Below are 12,574 nucleotides of genomic sequence, written 5' to 3'. Positions count from 1 at the left end.
TATGTTTAAGAGGCTGCCCCGGAGGCAGTGTGAAGCCTAATTAAAGGTTGCCAATACAAATCTTGGCCTAGATTTTTCTATGTAGTTTGCATGTTGTCCTTGTGGAGTACTCTCTGAAAACTCTTGTCCAAAAATGTGCATGTTAGATTAAATAGTAACACTAAACCATCTTTAGGTGTCTGTGCATGGTTGTTGTCCCTGGACCGTGTTACCAAAAATGCAAAATCTCCATCCTGAGTTACCTGCTATGTTTTGTCATATTTCTTAACAGCGATTCATAATGTTGCATGAGGGCACGTCAGTATATGTTTCTAGGTTACAGTGATACTACACTTTTGTAGTAAAATATTTTACTAGCTTTATGACTCTGTATCTGCTGATGGTTTGACCTATGTTCATCACCATGTGTTCTTTACAGAAACACATGTGAATATAGTGTTCAGTTTATACCCCTTGCACACAAAAAAGAAGGGGCAGATATACAAATAAATTATTTATAAGCTTGACCAAGTTGAAAGTTGTTTTAAAACTCCTGCCTTATGGATCCTGGTGTCATCAGGAGGGTTTAGGGCTGTTTAAAATCCAAACAAATGTGTCCTTCCTGAAAATTGTATCAGTCCTATCTGGAATATTATTGCCATTTGTGTCTAAATAAATATTACTTATGTTGGAGTGTTCTTCTCTTTTATAAATGTAGCTGCTGTCTTTATTGAGAAAACAAAAGTTATTCGAATGTGAATAATTAGTTGGTAATGTCTCTTCCTTGTCTGTAAATTCAATTCAAGGAACTGGGCAAATATTGAGCAGGCAGTGATTAGAAAGAGCTAAGTAAGCTTCTCTTTGTTGCCCTGTACCTGTTCATAGCTCCTGTACCTGTACCTGTTGATAAGTGGACGGCACAGACAGATGCATATTTTCAAACTCTTGATGTGGTTTGTAAAACCTTTTTATTTCTTTGTCAGTGATTTAGACCCAAAAACATTTGCCCAAATAAATAAACCTGGAAATCTAAAAGAGAATATTCACAAACAGTTGCTTTGTTCTGCTAAAATTTTATTTAAATGTAGTTCTGTGTCTTAGCCAGTAGCACAGATAGATTTAGAAAAATAATTTTAGTTTTTACAGAAATCTGATGTTCTTACCCTTTATGGTTTAATTTTGAAGGTAGTTTGTTTGTTTTCACTAACAAAAGTACAATGAAAATTAAAAACATCTAGGTAACGAAGTGTGGATTTTGAAAACTGGATTTCACAAATTATCGGTGCTGCTTTGTGTGATTCAGGGTTGATAATATCACAAAAGCCACAAGAATCAAGTAGATAAGCGGGCATTAATAAACTTGTTAAAATCAAAGCTCCATGAGGCAACCGTCACCCTCTTAGAAGAGATTTGTGAAAAACTTCCACAAAGAAAAGATGTCCAATGAAAAACATATTTTGTGTTAATTTTAACACAAAGTGTATCAAAATATGTAACAAAAGTTTTAACACATTGCAGGTGTTAGATATTTTGCACATTTGTTGGGATCAGGGGAACAGCGCTAGGCTGGTTTAAATCTTATCTGTCTGACAGATTCCAGTTTGTTCATGTAAATGATAAATCATCTTTAAACTCCAGGGTTAATTGTGGAGTACCACAGGGTTCAGTACTTGGGCCAATTCTCTTTACTATATATATGCTTCCAATAGGTCAAATTATCAGGCAGCATGGTATATATTTTCACTGTTACGCTGATGATACTCAGCTTTACTTATCCATAAATCCTGATGAGCCCAAACAGTTAGATAGACTACAAGCATGTCTTGAAGATATAAAAACTTGGATGACTTAAAATATTTTGCTTCTAAATTCAGACAAGACAAAAGTTGTCGTCTTTGGACCGGAGTCTTTAAAAAAGAAACTGCTTAGTCAATCACTTAAACTGGATGGCATTAAATTGACCTCCGGAAATAAAGTAAAAAACCTTGGTGTTATTTTTGACCAGGACATGTCATTCAAATCCCATATTAAACAGGTTTCTAGGATTTCCTTCTTTCACCTCCGGAACATTGCCAAAATTAGAAATATCCTGTCCAAGAGTGACACTGAAAAACTAGTCCATGCATTTGTTACTTCAAGGCTGGACTATTGTAATTCTTTACTACCAGAATGTCCACAAAATGCAGTTAAAAGCCTTCAGCTGATTCAAAATGCTGCAGCAAGAGTTCTGATGAAAGTTAAAAAGAGAGATCATATTTCTCCTACTTTAGCTTCCCTTCATTGGCTCCCTGTTAAATCCAGAATAGATTTTAAAATTATCTTCCTCACATATAAAGCCCTTAATGATCTAGCTCCATCATACATCAGAGATCTGATTGTTCCATACGTTCCTAACAGAGCACTTTGTTCTCAGACTGCAAGTTTGCTGGTGGTTCCTAGAGTCTCTAAAAGTAGAATGGGAGGCAGATCCTTTAGTTATTGAGCTCCTCTCCTGTGGAACCAGCTCCCAGTTTTGGTTCGTGAGGCAGACACCCTGTCTACTTTTAAGGCTAGGCTTAAAACTTTCCTTTTTGATAAAGCTTACAGTTAGAGTGGCTTAGTTTATCAGGGAGGGAGCCTTCCTCCCTCCCTGTTGGTTGGAGTAAGGGGGAGTCAGGTTTAGCCTAAACCGGCTCAGTTATGGTTGAGGTGCAAACACACCCTCCATTTCTGCTACCTGTATGACCCCTTCTCTTTTCCAATGGTTATAATCAGTCTGACAGAGAGAGGTATCCCAGTCCTTGTGGTTTTTAGTATTACAATGACCATCAGTGGGACCCTTTGTGAGGTTCCTTGAGACGACATTGTTGTAAATAAGCGCCGCTTAACTAAATAATCTGAACTGAAACTATCTGTGTAGTTATGCTGCTGTAGGTTTAGGCTGCTGGAGGACATAATGACCACTTTAACTCTCTTTGCTACATTCTCACACTACTCTCCAATTTTGCATTATTTGCTGTTATTTCAGCTTTTAACCTTGTTCTCTCTTTTCTCTTCCTAGAAGCTACACCTGGCCTGACTCTGTGTCTACCTGTGACACCTTTCTGGAGAGGGGAATCATCCAAGCTTCTGCTGGCAACAACTTAATGCTCACCCTCTACCGATGACCCACATGGCCCTGTCTTTCAGCGTTTAACCCTTTCTCTCTCCTAGACATGGCAATTGACTGAGCTTCTACTGTGACTAACTCTATTTGCTCTCTTTCAAACTCTAACCTTGAAAACTGGCTCAGAGTTTATCTGTTCTTTCATTCTAGGTGAAACGACTAATGTGATGAATTTTAATAAATTTGTTGTGTTAAAAATGACGAACACATTATTTTAGTCATAAAAGACACAACAGCTGATTCAGCACACGTGTTAAAATGAGTTTCATCACTTTGGCTTTTCATGCAAGTCGATCGACCGAGATCAGGCAACAGGGATTATGGAACCAAAGGATGTGGCCTACAACTTGTAGCATTCTCCTGAGTAATTTGTGTAAAATGTTGTTGGATTTCTGTGGGAGATTTCCCCACAGAGTTGAGCTCTATGTCATCATACAAATGCAGGATTATTCTAATGCATTCAGTGCTTTGAATATAAGCAAAATCATTGTGCAACATGTTTTCTGCATGAGAATCTGCTGATCAGCCTATTTCTCAGATCAGATGGACATTGGAAAGTCCCCCAGTGTCTCTGCTCAAAGCACACTTGCAGACTTGAGCCGCTGCCGCTCCTCAGTCCTGTATTCCCTCTTCTTTAGTTTTTAAATGTTTGTGACTACCTCAAGTGTTAAAGGGATGTAAGTAAACAAAATAACATTTTGCTGAAAGGTTATGGAAAACAATAATGCAACCAAATTGTAACCAAGGTGATTCGGCTTTAGTTAATATGATTGGGCATAGATTCTTGGTTCTGTGTCAGCTAGTTAGTCCATCATTGTAGTCTCTCCTGTCCTTTCCTAAAATAACAGACAAAAAAATCAAGAAAATACAAATGAGCAAGCTCTAAAAAAATATTACGATCAGCTGCCTTATGTGATGTCACCAGAGGCTTGTCTGCATGAAAGCTTGTTTTTAGAAGGGCAGATTTATACTTAAGCAGTGATTTACAAAAAAATAAATAGAATAAGAAACTATGACATGTTGTTTGTATAGGTAACAACTATATCTTAAGTGAGTTTTTACAAAACAATTCTGGCTATTAGCTTTAAGATTCTTGGAAAGATGAGGAGGGAGCCATTAGAAGATGTGTTGTGTTGTACAGACCCTGTCACCTACTCTATTAGAGTGATGGTTGTAACCACACATATTGATATATTCAACCAATTTTTACAAAACATTTCATTATTCTGAATAAAGAACTGCATAACATATTTTATTCATGGGAGATAGCAAGCATGAAAGAATGAAAAAATAAATAAATCACCCAGACAAAATAAAATTACAGACCATAGTTGAACTGGTCACTGTGTTGCTCAAAGCCTTTCATAATTTAAAAATTGAACTGAATATGTTCATGAATATGAAGATGTTCAGCCTACCTAAGATAAGATTAGGCCAGCAAACTGTGACTCAGCACAATTTTAAAAGCTGCTGGAATGGCCATAAAATGTTCTTATCTTTTTTATAAGTAAAGAATTATGCTAAGTAATTGTGAGCTTGCTTGATTCATATCAAATCTGACGTGGGTTACTAACCACTGCGACCTTGATTCTCCCTCTTTCACTCAAACTCTCCAGGTTAATACTCAATAAAGTTTAAAAAAGGTAGAAATTAATGAAAATATTTGTCATTTTCAGTCATATTATGATATTTTGATAAGGAGCCCCTGTACAATCAGAGTCCTGCCAACCATGTTTGCTGGCCTTCACTGCTCTTTAAGTTATGTCAATTTAGTTAAACCATCCATGCATATTTCAGACCTCAAAAGCAGCTGATTAAAAAATGCCAAAAGATCATTTTGATCTTAAACTGAAACAAGAGATCATTAATAAAGAATCATTTTGCTTTCATGCATGTGTTTCTTGTGCGGCCAGTGAATAGCCGTGAGTCAGCACTTTTTCTTAACTCAATCACTCTTACTGTGTACATGCACAGCTGCCTTCGCTTGTTACCCCACCCACCTCTTCCTCCTGTTGGATCACAGGATATAAAAGACTTTTCTCTTCCCCACTTCACTGCCGATTAATCTTTTTGCAGCGGCAGAATCACCACCCACTTTTCTCTGAGACGCACTCACTCAAAACAAGGAGAATCAAGATGACCATGTTACTGGCTTACTGGGATGTTCGCGGGGTAAGTGACATCTGTTTTACTTAGAAAGAATTGCTAAACCTTCATGCGTTTGGAGCTCTTTAGCTGTGGATAACGGCCAACATCCAAACGACCTTTAACTACTCAACTCCCACAAATTTAAAATGCAACTTATGTCAGGCATTTTGTTTTTGAGCAGCTGAAACATTTAAATAATTCTGTTTGGAAGTAATGTTTTTAAACCTTATAATGTTATATTTATATAAGGAAATGACCATTGTGCAGAGTAGTAATCAGAGCAAATACAGTCTTTATGACCTGTCTCTGTAAACATTTGAAATGGCTGCTTTCACTTCCTTAACCAGAAGATGTCACCAACTGTTTTACACCAACTGCCTTAACAGAAACCTTAAGTAAAAGATGTTTTTTTATAGCCAAACAGTCCACACCAAGTTTTTAAAGTGCTATTTAACACTTCAGCACATAATCAGATAACACAATAGCAACGGTGGTGCTCCACAGGCTTATGATTGACCAGGCTTTTGCTCTGGATTTCATCCAATGACAGCTGGGAGGTTCCGCGGGTACTATTTTTTGTTTACAGCCTGCATTGACAGCATCAATCATATGGATCAAAAAGGGGACAGTGAATGTGTTTCATTCTGCCAAATGGCACCACCCTACTACTACTAATAAAGAGTAAATTATTTGTTATAGTTTGTTATAATTGTTTATCTCTTGTAAACTCACCCATGTCTTTTTCGTGCAGCAATATTTACCACAGAAAAGATGCCCCTGCGAAGCCGCTGGTGTTTTCTTTTGATAATTCACGCTGACTAAACAGAAGCAGCTTAGCTCCAATCATCCATTTTCAAAGAGGACCCAGTATTGCCTCAGAATCCACATGCCTTTGATTTGGCTCTGAAACAGTTAGTTGTAGAGGAAAATAACTGTAAATCTGAAGTGGAAGGCATTACCATTGGCACTATGTGCAAAGACCTCTTGATTCTGTGATTCATTTTTGCAAAGCTGCAACAAACGCTTATTTGTAACAAACTTGCAGATAACCCACATTTAGACACAGGGTCATTGTTACATTATGTTGATGAAAATAAATGTGTTAATAATAATAAATAAATTTTGAAGAATAAAGCTTGAACATAACTAAGAAGTCAGAAGATCTTAGCACCCTCAAGTAAAAGGAAGTATTTCAAAGGAGATATAAAGCCTGAGTTTGGTTTGTGTATCTTTGGTTATTGGCCGTGTCATAGTTAACTGATTGTGTGTGTGTGTGTAAGTACGTCCTCTGATTGCATTTATGTGAAAATCTCTGAGCTTGTACAACCTTAAACTCACTTCTCTTCCACCTCTTAACGTCTGCAGTTTGCCGGACACATCCGCCTTATGTTGGAGTACACCAAGTCAGACTACAAGGAGAAGTTTTATGTCGTTGGTGATGGTAAATTATAGCCATTTCAGCAAACACACCTACATATTCAGTTTATTTCGGTAACTGAACTCCTATTTTTCTCTGATAGCCCCGGGCTTTGACAAAAGCTGCTGGTTTAATGAAAAATTCAAGCTTGGATTAGACTTCCCTAATGTAAGAGAGTTTTGCTTGTTTAGTTAACTTATATTCTGAGGCAGGTTTAAGTGTTTTTGTTGTTGTTTTTATAATGTGGATATTATTTACATTTCACCAAAGCTGCCCTACCTGATTGATGGAGACAAGAAGGTGACACAGAGCATGGCGATCCTGAGATACATCGCCCGAAAGCACAACTTGTGTGAGTATTACTTGTCCCATACAAGCATTTTGTTTAAAAGACATATATAACTCGTATTGTAATGCAGTGTTTTTTCTTAAAAACCTATTTTTAATTTTCAAAATTGTAGGCATTGCTTCTTGGTTCTGAAAACTTTGATTCTTAAACAGGTGGAGAGACTGAGGAGGAGAAGATCAGAGTGGACATGCTGGAGCAGCAGTGCTTAGACCTTAGAGCCAGCTTTGTGAGGATGTGCTACGGTGACCTTGTATGTATATTACTATGTAACTGCACAATATTCAGGCTTACTTAATTAGTCTTAATCTCCCCTAACACCAGTCTTACATCTCTGAAATCAGGAAGGCCTAAAGCCAGATTACTTGAAGGCACTGCCAGATTCACTGAAGCTGTTCTCTGATTTCCTGGGACACAGGAAGTGGTTTGCTGGTGACAAGGTAACTTATCTTATAAACATTAAAGGGTTAACAGTAATTAATAAAACTACATAAATTTTTTCAATGGTTTTATTAGTTTTTATTATTTTTATAAAAATATGTAATCCTGAATTCTGGTATTATAAAGCTGATATGCTGAAACAGTTACCAAAATCTTCACAGATCCAGAACAAGTTAAACAGTTTTCACATAAAACACATAAAGATTTACCTTCTGGGATCTATTACAATTCACAACCATCTAGAGCTGAAACAATTCATCGGAATAATCGTGATTAATCATTGTTGAAATAATCGTCAACTAATTTAGTTATCAAATAATTGTTAACTGGGGTATACAGACTCTAAAACATGCCATTTGCTGAAAGAACAACCCAGTCAGAGCAACAATTAGGCCAAAATTGTACAAAAATATATTTTGCATTTAAGATGAAAAACCTTGTTTGTCTGTAAATATGCTCAATCCAGATCTCCTCAAGTGGCAGTTTTAGCTTCAACTTGCTATTAAGCACCTTTTGCTATCCGATTATTAATTGATGAATTGATAAATTGTCGACATATTGATTGATTAGCTAAATAGTCGTTGGTTGTAGAGCCCTCCTACCATCCATGCATTGGATGAATCTAGAGCTGTACAATATACTGAATCACAAATTTTCATCACAGAAAGTCTGCTTTCCAGTAACATATTTGGACACTTGGATGGACTTTCACTATCCTCTGTAACCCTAAACCAGTATAGATATTAGTGGCCAAGAACAGAAAGCTCAGGGAAAGTCGTGTAAACATTGTGGTGATAGAAAAGAGAGTGTACCCAGAAAAATTAGGGTTAACTGTCATAGAAACTCGCATAGTAATATTCTACTATAATATCACAATGTAATTTTTCTTAAATTTGTGCAGTCCTAGATTCATCAAAATATTACTACTTTTGACTCCGTGGACAAACCTAGGCATTGATCTCTTATGTTAACCATACATTTGTCCATTGTGCAAATAGAGGTTGCATCAAAATAGTAACATTAGATTTATTTACACAATCTACTGTATCAACTTTAACCTTAGCTGCTGAGTAATGTTTCAAATATGTTATATATTTATTTATTTATTTATTTATTTTTAAACCAGATCACCTATGTGGACTTCATCATGTACGAGATGCTGGATATGCAGAGAATGTTTCATCCTCCCTGCTTGGATAACTTCAAGAACCTCAAAGCATTTTTGGACCGTTTTGAGGTAAGTACACTCTGCCGTCTAATGTCTACGCTGTACTGTCCACCACCGTTTACTTCCTCTGTGTTAGCTGTCCCCAGAGATAGTTTTTTCGGTGACAACCCATAGCTACACTTAAGAAAGGGATTATTGGTTGTTTTTATAAATGTCTTCTTTCCAGCTTTCCTGTAGTATTATAAGAGAAAGTTTACAATTTGAGCAAATACGACATCATGCAAGTCATCAACTCAGGCTTTAATGCACCTTACCAAAAAGTGATGTTTGTTTGTTTTGTATTTTGTTTTAGGCTCTGGACAGGGTTGCTGCATATATAAAGTCAAACAGATACATCAAGGAACCTATCAACAACCGCATGGCCCAATGGTCATTCAAGAAAGTGAAGTAGAAGTGAAGAACAACAACGTTATTCCTGGAGGAGATGATGCAGAGTTCAGGGATTAATAAGTAAAGTTTGATTCAACGGAAATTAATTTGCAACTCAGGAAAAGTCCACATGTTTGTTCTCATCAACCGATGGACCAACATATTTACTGTAATAACTTTCATTACTGAATTTTGGAGACAAAACACTTGTACCAATGTTGAGAAAACCCTTCTTTACGTTAGCATGTCTTTTGACTGATTAAAATGAATGTATCTACTCTGAATTTTTATCTGACTTGGCTTCTTTCTGTTTGAGATTCAGTCTTATCATTACATTTTATAAAGTACATCAATGAGTAGTGACTAAATTAATATACTGGAGAATGTCTATCCATCAGTGCAGGACCATAAGCCTATCACACTTTGTTCTGCAGCAAGACAATGATACACAGCACAGTAACAAAGCCACCTCTGAATGACTCAAATTCAGATACTGTAGTATAACCTTGCAAACTCTTAATGTTAGTTGTTGCTACTAAGGGTGGCTCAACTTGTTATTATCTTTAGGGGTCACTTACGTTTTTACATAGGGCTAGATTGGTTTGGATAGCATTTTCCCTTAATGACTGAATTCATTTGAAATGTCTTAGAGTTAATATATTTAATATATATGGGGGAAAGTAAAATCTGATTTCTCATTATTTGATCTGCTAAAGGTTGGTCAGAGCTGCTCAATGGAAATTTGTTTGATTCTAATTGCAGGTTGAATGAATGGTGCACCTCTATTACATACCTTTCTGAGTAAAAATGAACCAAATAATACACAGTGATCTGTTCTGTCAGTTTTCAACTTCTTGCACAGTTGATCTAGTGCCAAATTGAAAATAAAACTAAGGTTTAAGGATTTGAAAGACATCTACTTGTAAAGCCCTATTTAGTGTCCTACTTCTCTCAAACCCCCAGTCGGTCGTGGCAGATGGCCGCTCACACTGAGCCTGGTTCTGCTGGAGGTTTCTTCCTGTTAAAAGGGAGTTTTTCCTCTCCACTGTCGCTACATGCATGCTCAGTATGAGGGATTGCTGCAAAGTCAACGCCAGTGACTGTCCACTGTCTCTACATCCTCATCCGGGAGGAGGGAATGCTGCAAATCTCTGACTAGATGCAAACTGCTGGGTTTCCTTAGACAGAAACATGTTTTATCCAATTTGAATAAATAACTGAATCTGACTGCACTGTTCAATTGTTAGGACTAATTGGAATGTATGAACCTGACTGTTGTGAAGTGCTGTTGTGAATTGGCGCTATATAAATAAACTGAATTGAATTGAATTACTTTAGATCTGTTGTCATAATCTTTCTCTTTTTGTTTTTGTACTTTTATACCTAATGTATTTTCATGAAGCAGGGCTTTTCTCAGTTGTTTAAAAGCTGCTTACTGAAAATGGTGTAAAGAAAGAAATAAGGGCTTCTCTCTTTTTTTTTTTTAGCCAGCGCTTGATATTCACAAGGGGTTTTGTGGGAGTGTGTAAATGAGTGATCCAAAGGTGCAAAACAAAGACCATGTTGTTCGGTGTGAGAGGATTCAGTTCAGCGTATACTAATGTAGGTCAAAGTCAGCTAGAAGGGAAGTTCAAAGAATTTTAGACCAAATAGATATCTGCTTTTTCAAAGTTGAAGAAAAAAAATACATACCATACTGTGAACCTCAATTAGAGTTTAGATATATTATCTTTTTGACAAGCAAAATATAAAAAAAATATTTAGAGCAGCTTTTTGAATGTAAAACTGTAAAAATATATAAAAACAAATATTGTGTGTGTCATAATCTAAGCATGGTTTAAATAAAACAGCTTATTATTGAATATTACTTTGCACAAGTAAATCACTTCTGCTTTACAGGTTTGATAAATATTTAACAGATCACTTACCCCCAATGGGAAGATCTTGGTGACCGCTGTAGGCTCATGTTTCTGCATGAGAATGGAGTTCAGACTGTCAGCAACACAATGTATCATTTTTGCCCATTGCCCCAATCCTAAAAATATAACCTAAAGGCTCACATACTAACCATCAAAACTAATGCTGACTTGTTACTGCACCTCAGTTCTGTTGTTATTGTGGAGGAGCTTTCTGCAGGCAAGTAGAGTTCAACTTTGGGTTTTGCAGGTACAATAGTGAAACGAACCCACACCTTACTACATTCTGCAACTTCTAACTTTTTTACTCTATCGAGTATAAGTGTGGCCAGTATAACAGGATAGATGTTGTCTTTAATTTACGCTAGTAGCAATTTTCTCAGCTCATGTGCTTAAACAGAATCGGGATTTTAGTAAAGAGAAACACCAACCACTTTATTAGATACACTCGATCATTTGCTTGTTTACACAAATTCTGAATCAACCAATCACATGTCAGAAACTCAAAGCATTTATACATCTAGATGGGTTGAAGATGACTTGCTGATGTTCAAACTGAGCATCAGAAAGGGAAAAAGGGGAGTTTGTGGACTTTGAACAGGGCATGGTTGCTGATGCCAGACAGACTTGTCTGAGTATTTCAGAAACTGCTGATTTAATTAGATTTTCTGGCACAGCCATCTCTTGGTCTTACAGAGATTTTTCTGGAAAAGAAGAAACTATTCAGCCTTGTTAATGTCAGAGGTCACAAGAGAATGGTCAGACAGCTGAAGATCATAGAAAAGCAACAGTAGCTCAAATAACCTCCAAGGCATGCAGAAAATCATCTTTTAACACAGAACATATAAAACCTTGAAGCACATTATCTTCAGCAGCAGGAGACCACAGAGAATGCCACTTCTGTCAGTTTAGGATGGGAAACTTAGTCAACAACACACATAGCAACATCGGACAACAGCTTGGAAAAATGTTGCCTGGTCTGATGACTCTTGAGTTTCACTGCAACATTCAGATGGCAGGCTCAGAATTTCTCATAAACAATTTAAGACAGATCCATCCTGCCTTGTATCAGTGGTTTGTGCTGGTGTAATGGTGTGAATGTTTGGGGGGGATGGGGTTATTTTCTTGGCAAACTTTGGGGACTTCAGTACCAACTGATCATTATTTAAATGCCTCAGTCAACATGTCATCGTTGAGCATGTTCATCTTCTCATGGCTACTTCCAGCAGGATAATGGTCCATGTCACATTAAGAATTAAAATAGCTAAGAAGGTTAAAAAAAAAAGGTCAAACACATAGTGCACCTAATACAGTGGCCAGTGAGTATTTTAGCATCATTAAATATGTATAGAATTTTTAATAGAAGCCTTTTAAATGTGAAAAAACGTCCGTGCATGTTATTTTCTAAGAAATATAAACAAAAAAGTCATATTATAGAAGTTTATATTTGCAGAAGCAAAACTGTAATGAATGTTTAATAGTTTTAAGCCTTCGTGTGCAGAACGGGCTTGGTTGGCTGATGTTTACTTTTCTTTATTCTTCAACAGAAACCGTTCCAAAATGTCAGTACATGTTGCGACACAAC

The 12,574-nt window shown here is 36.7% G+C and overlaps 1 protein-coding gene across 1 annotated transcript; it reads left to right on the top strand.

Annotated features, from left to right (window-relative positions):
* The first annotated feature begins 5,129 nt into the window (after positions 1-5,129).
* Positions 5,130-9,357, top strand: LOC124884942 (glutathione S-transferase Mu 1-like). Its single transcript, XM_047393043.1, has 8 exons — positions 5,130-5,296; positions 6,638-6,713; positions 6,793-6,857; positions 6,960-7,041; positions 7,191-7,288; positions 7,380-7,475; positions 8,603-8,713; positions 8,997-9,357. Exons 1-8 carry the CDS (start codon positions 5,261-5,263, stop codon positions 9,093-9,095), a joined length of 663 nt encoding a protein of 220 aa, XP_047248999.1. The 5' UTR covers positions 5,130-5,260; the 3' UTR covers positions 9,096-9,357.
* Positions 9,358-12,574: the final 3,217 nt, after the last annotated feature.

This window comes from Girardinichthys multiradiatus, chromosome 1 (genome assembly GCF_021462225.1).
Source record: "Girardinichthys multiradiatus isolate DD_20200921_A chromosome 1, DD_fGirMul_XY1, whole genome shotgun sequence".
NCBI lineage: Eukaryota > Metazoa > Chordata > Actinopteri > Cyprinodontiformes > Goodeidae > Girardinichthys > Girardinichthys multiradiatus.
This window is presented reverse-complemented; position numbering and strand designations above follow the sequence as displayed.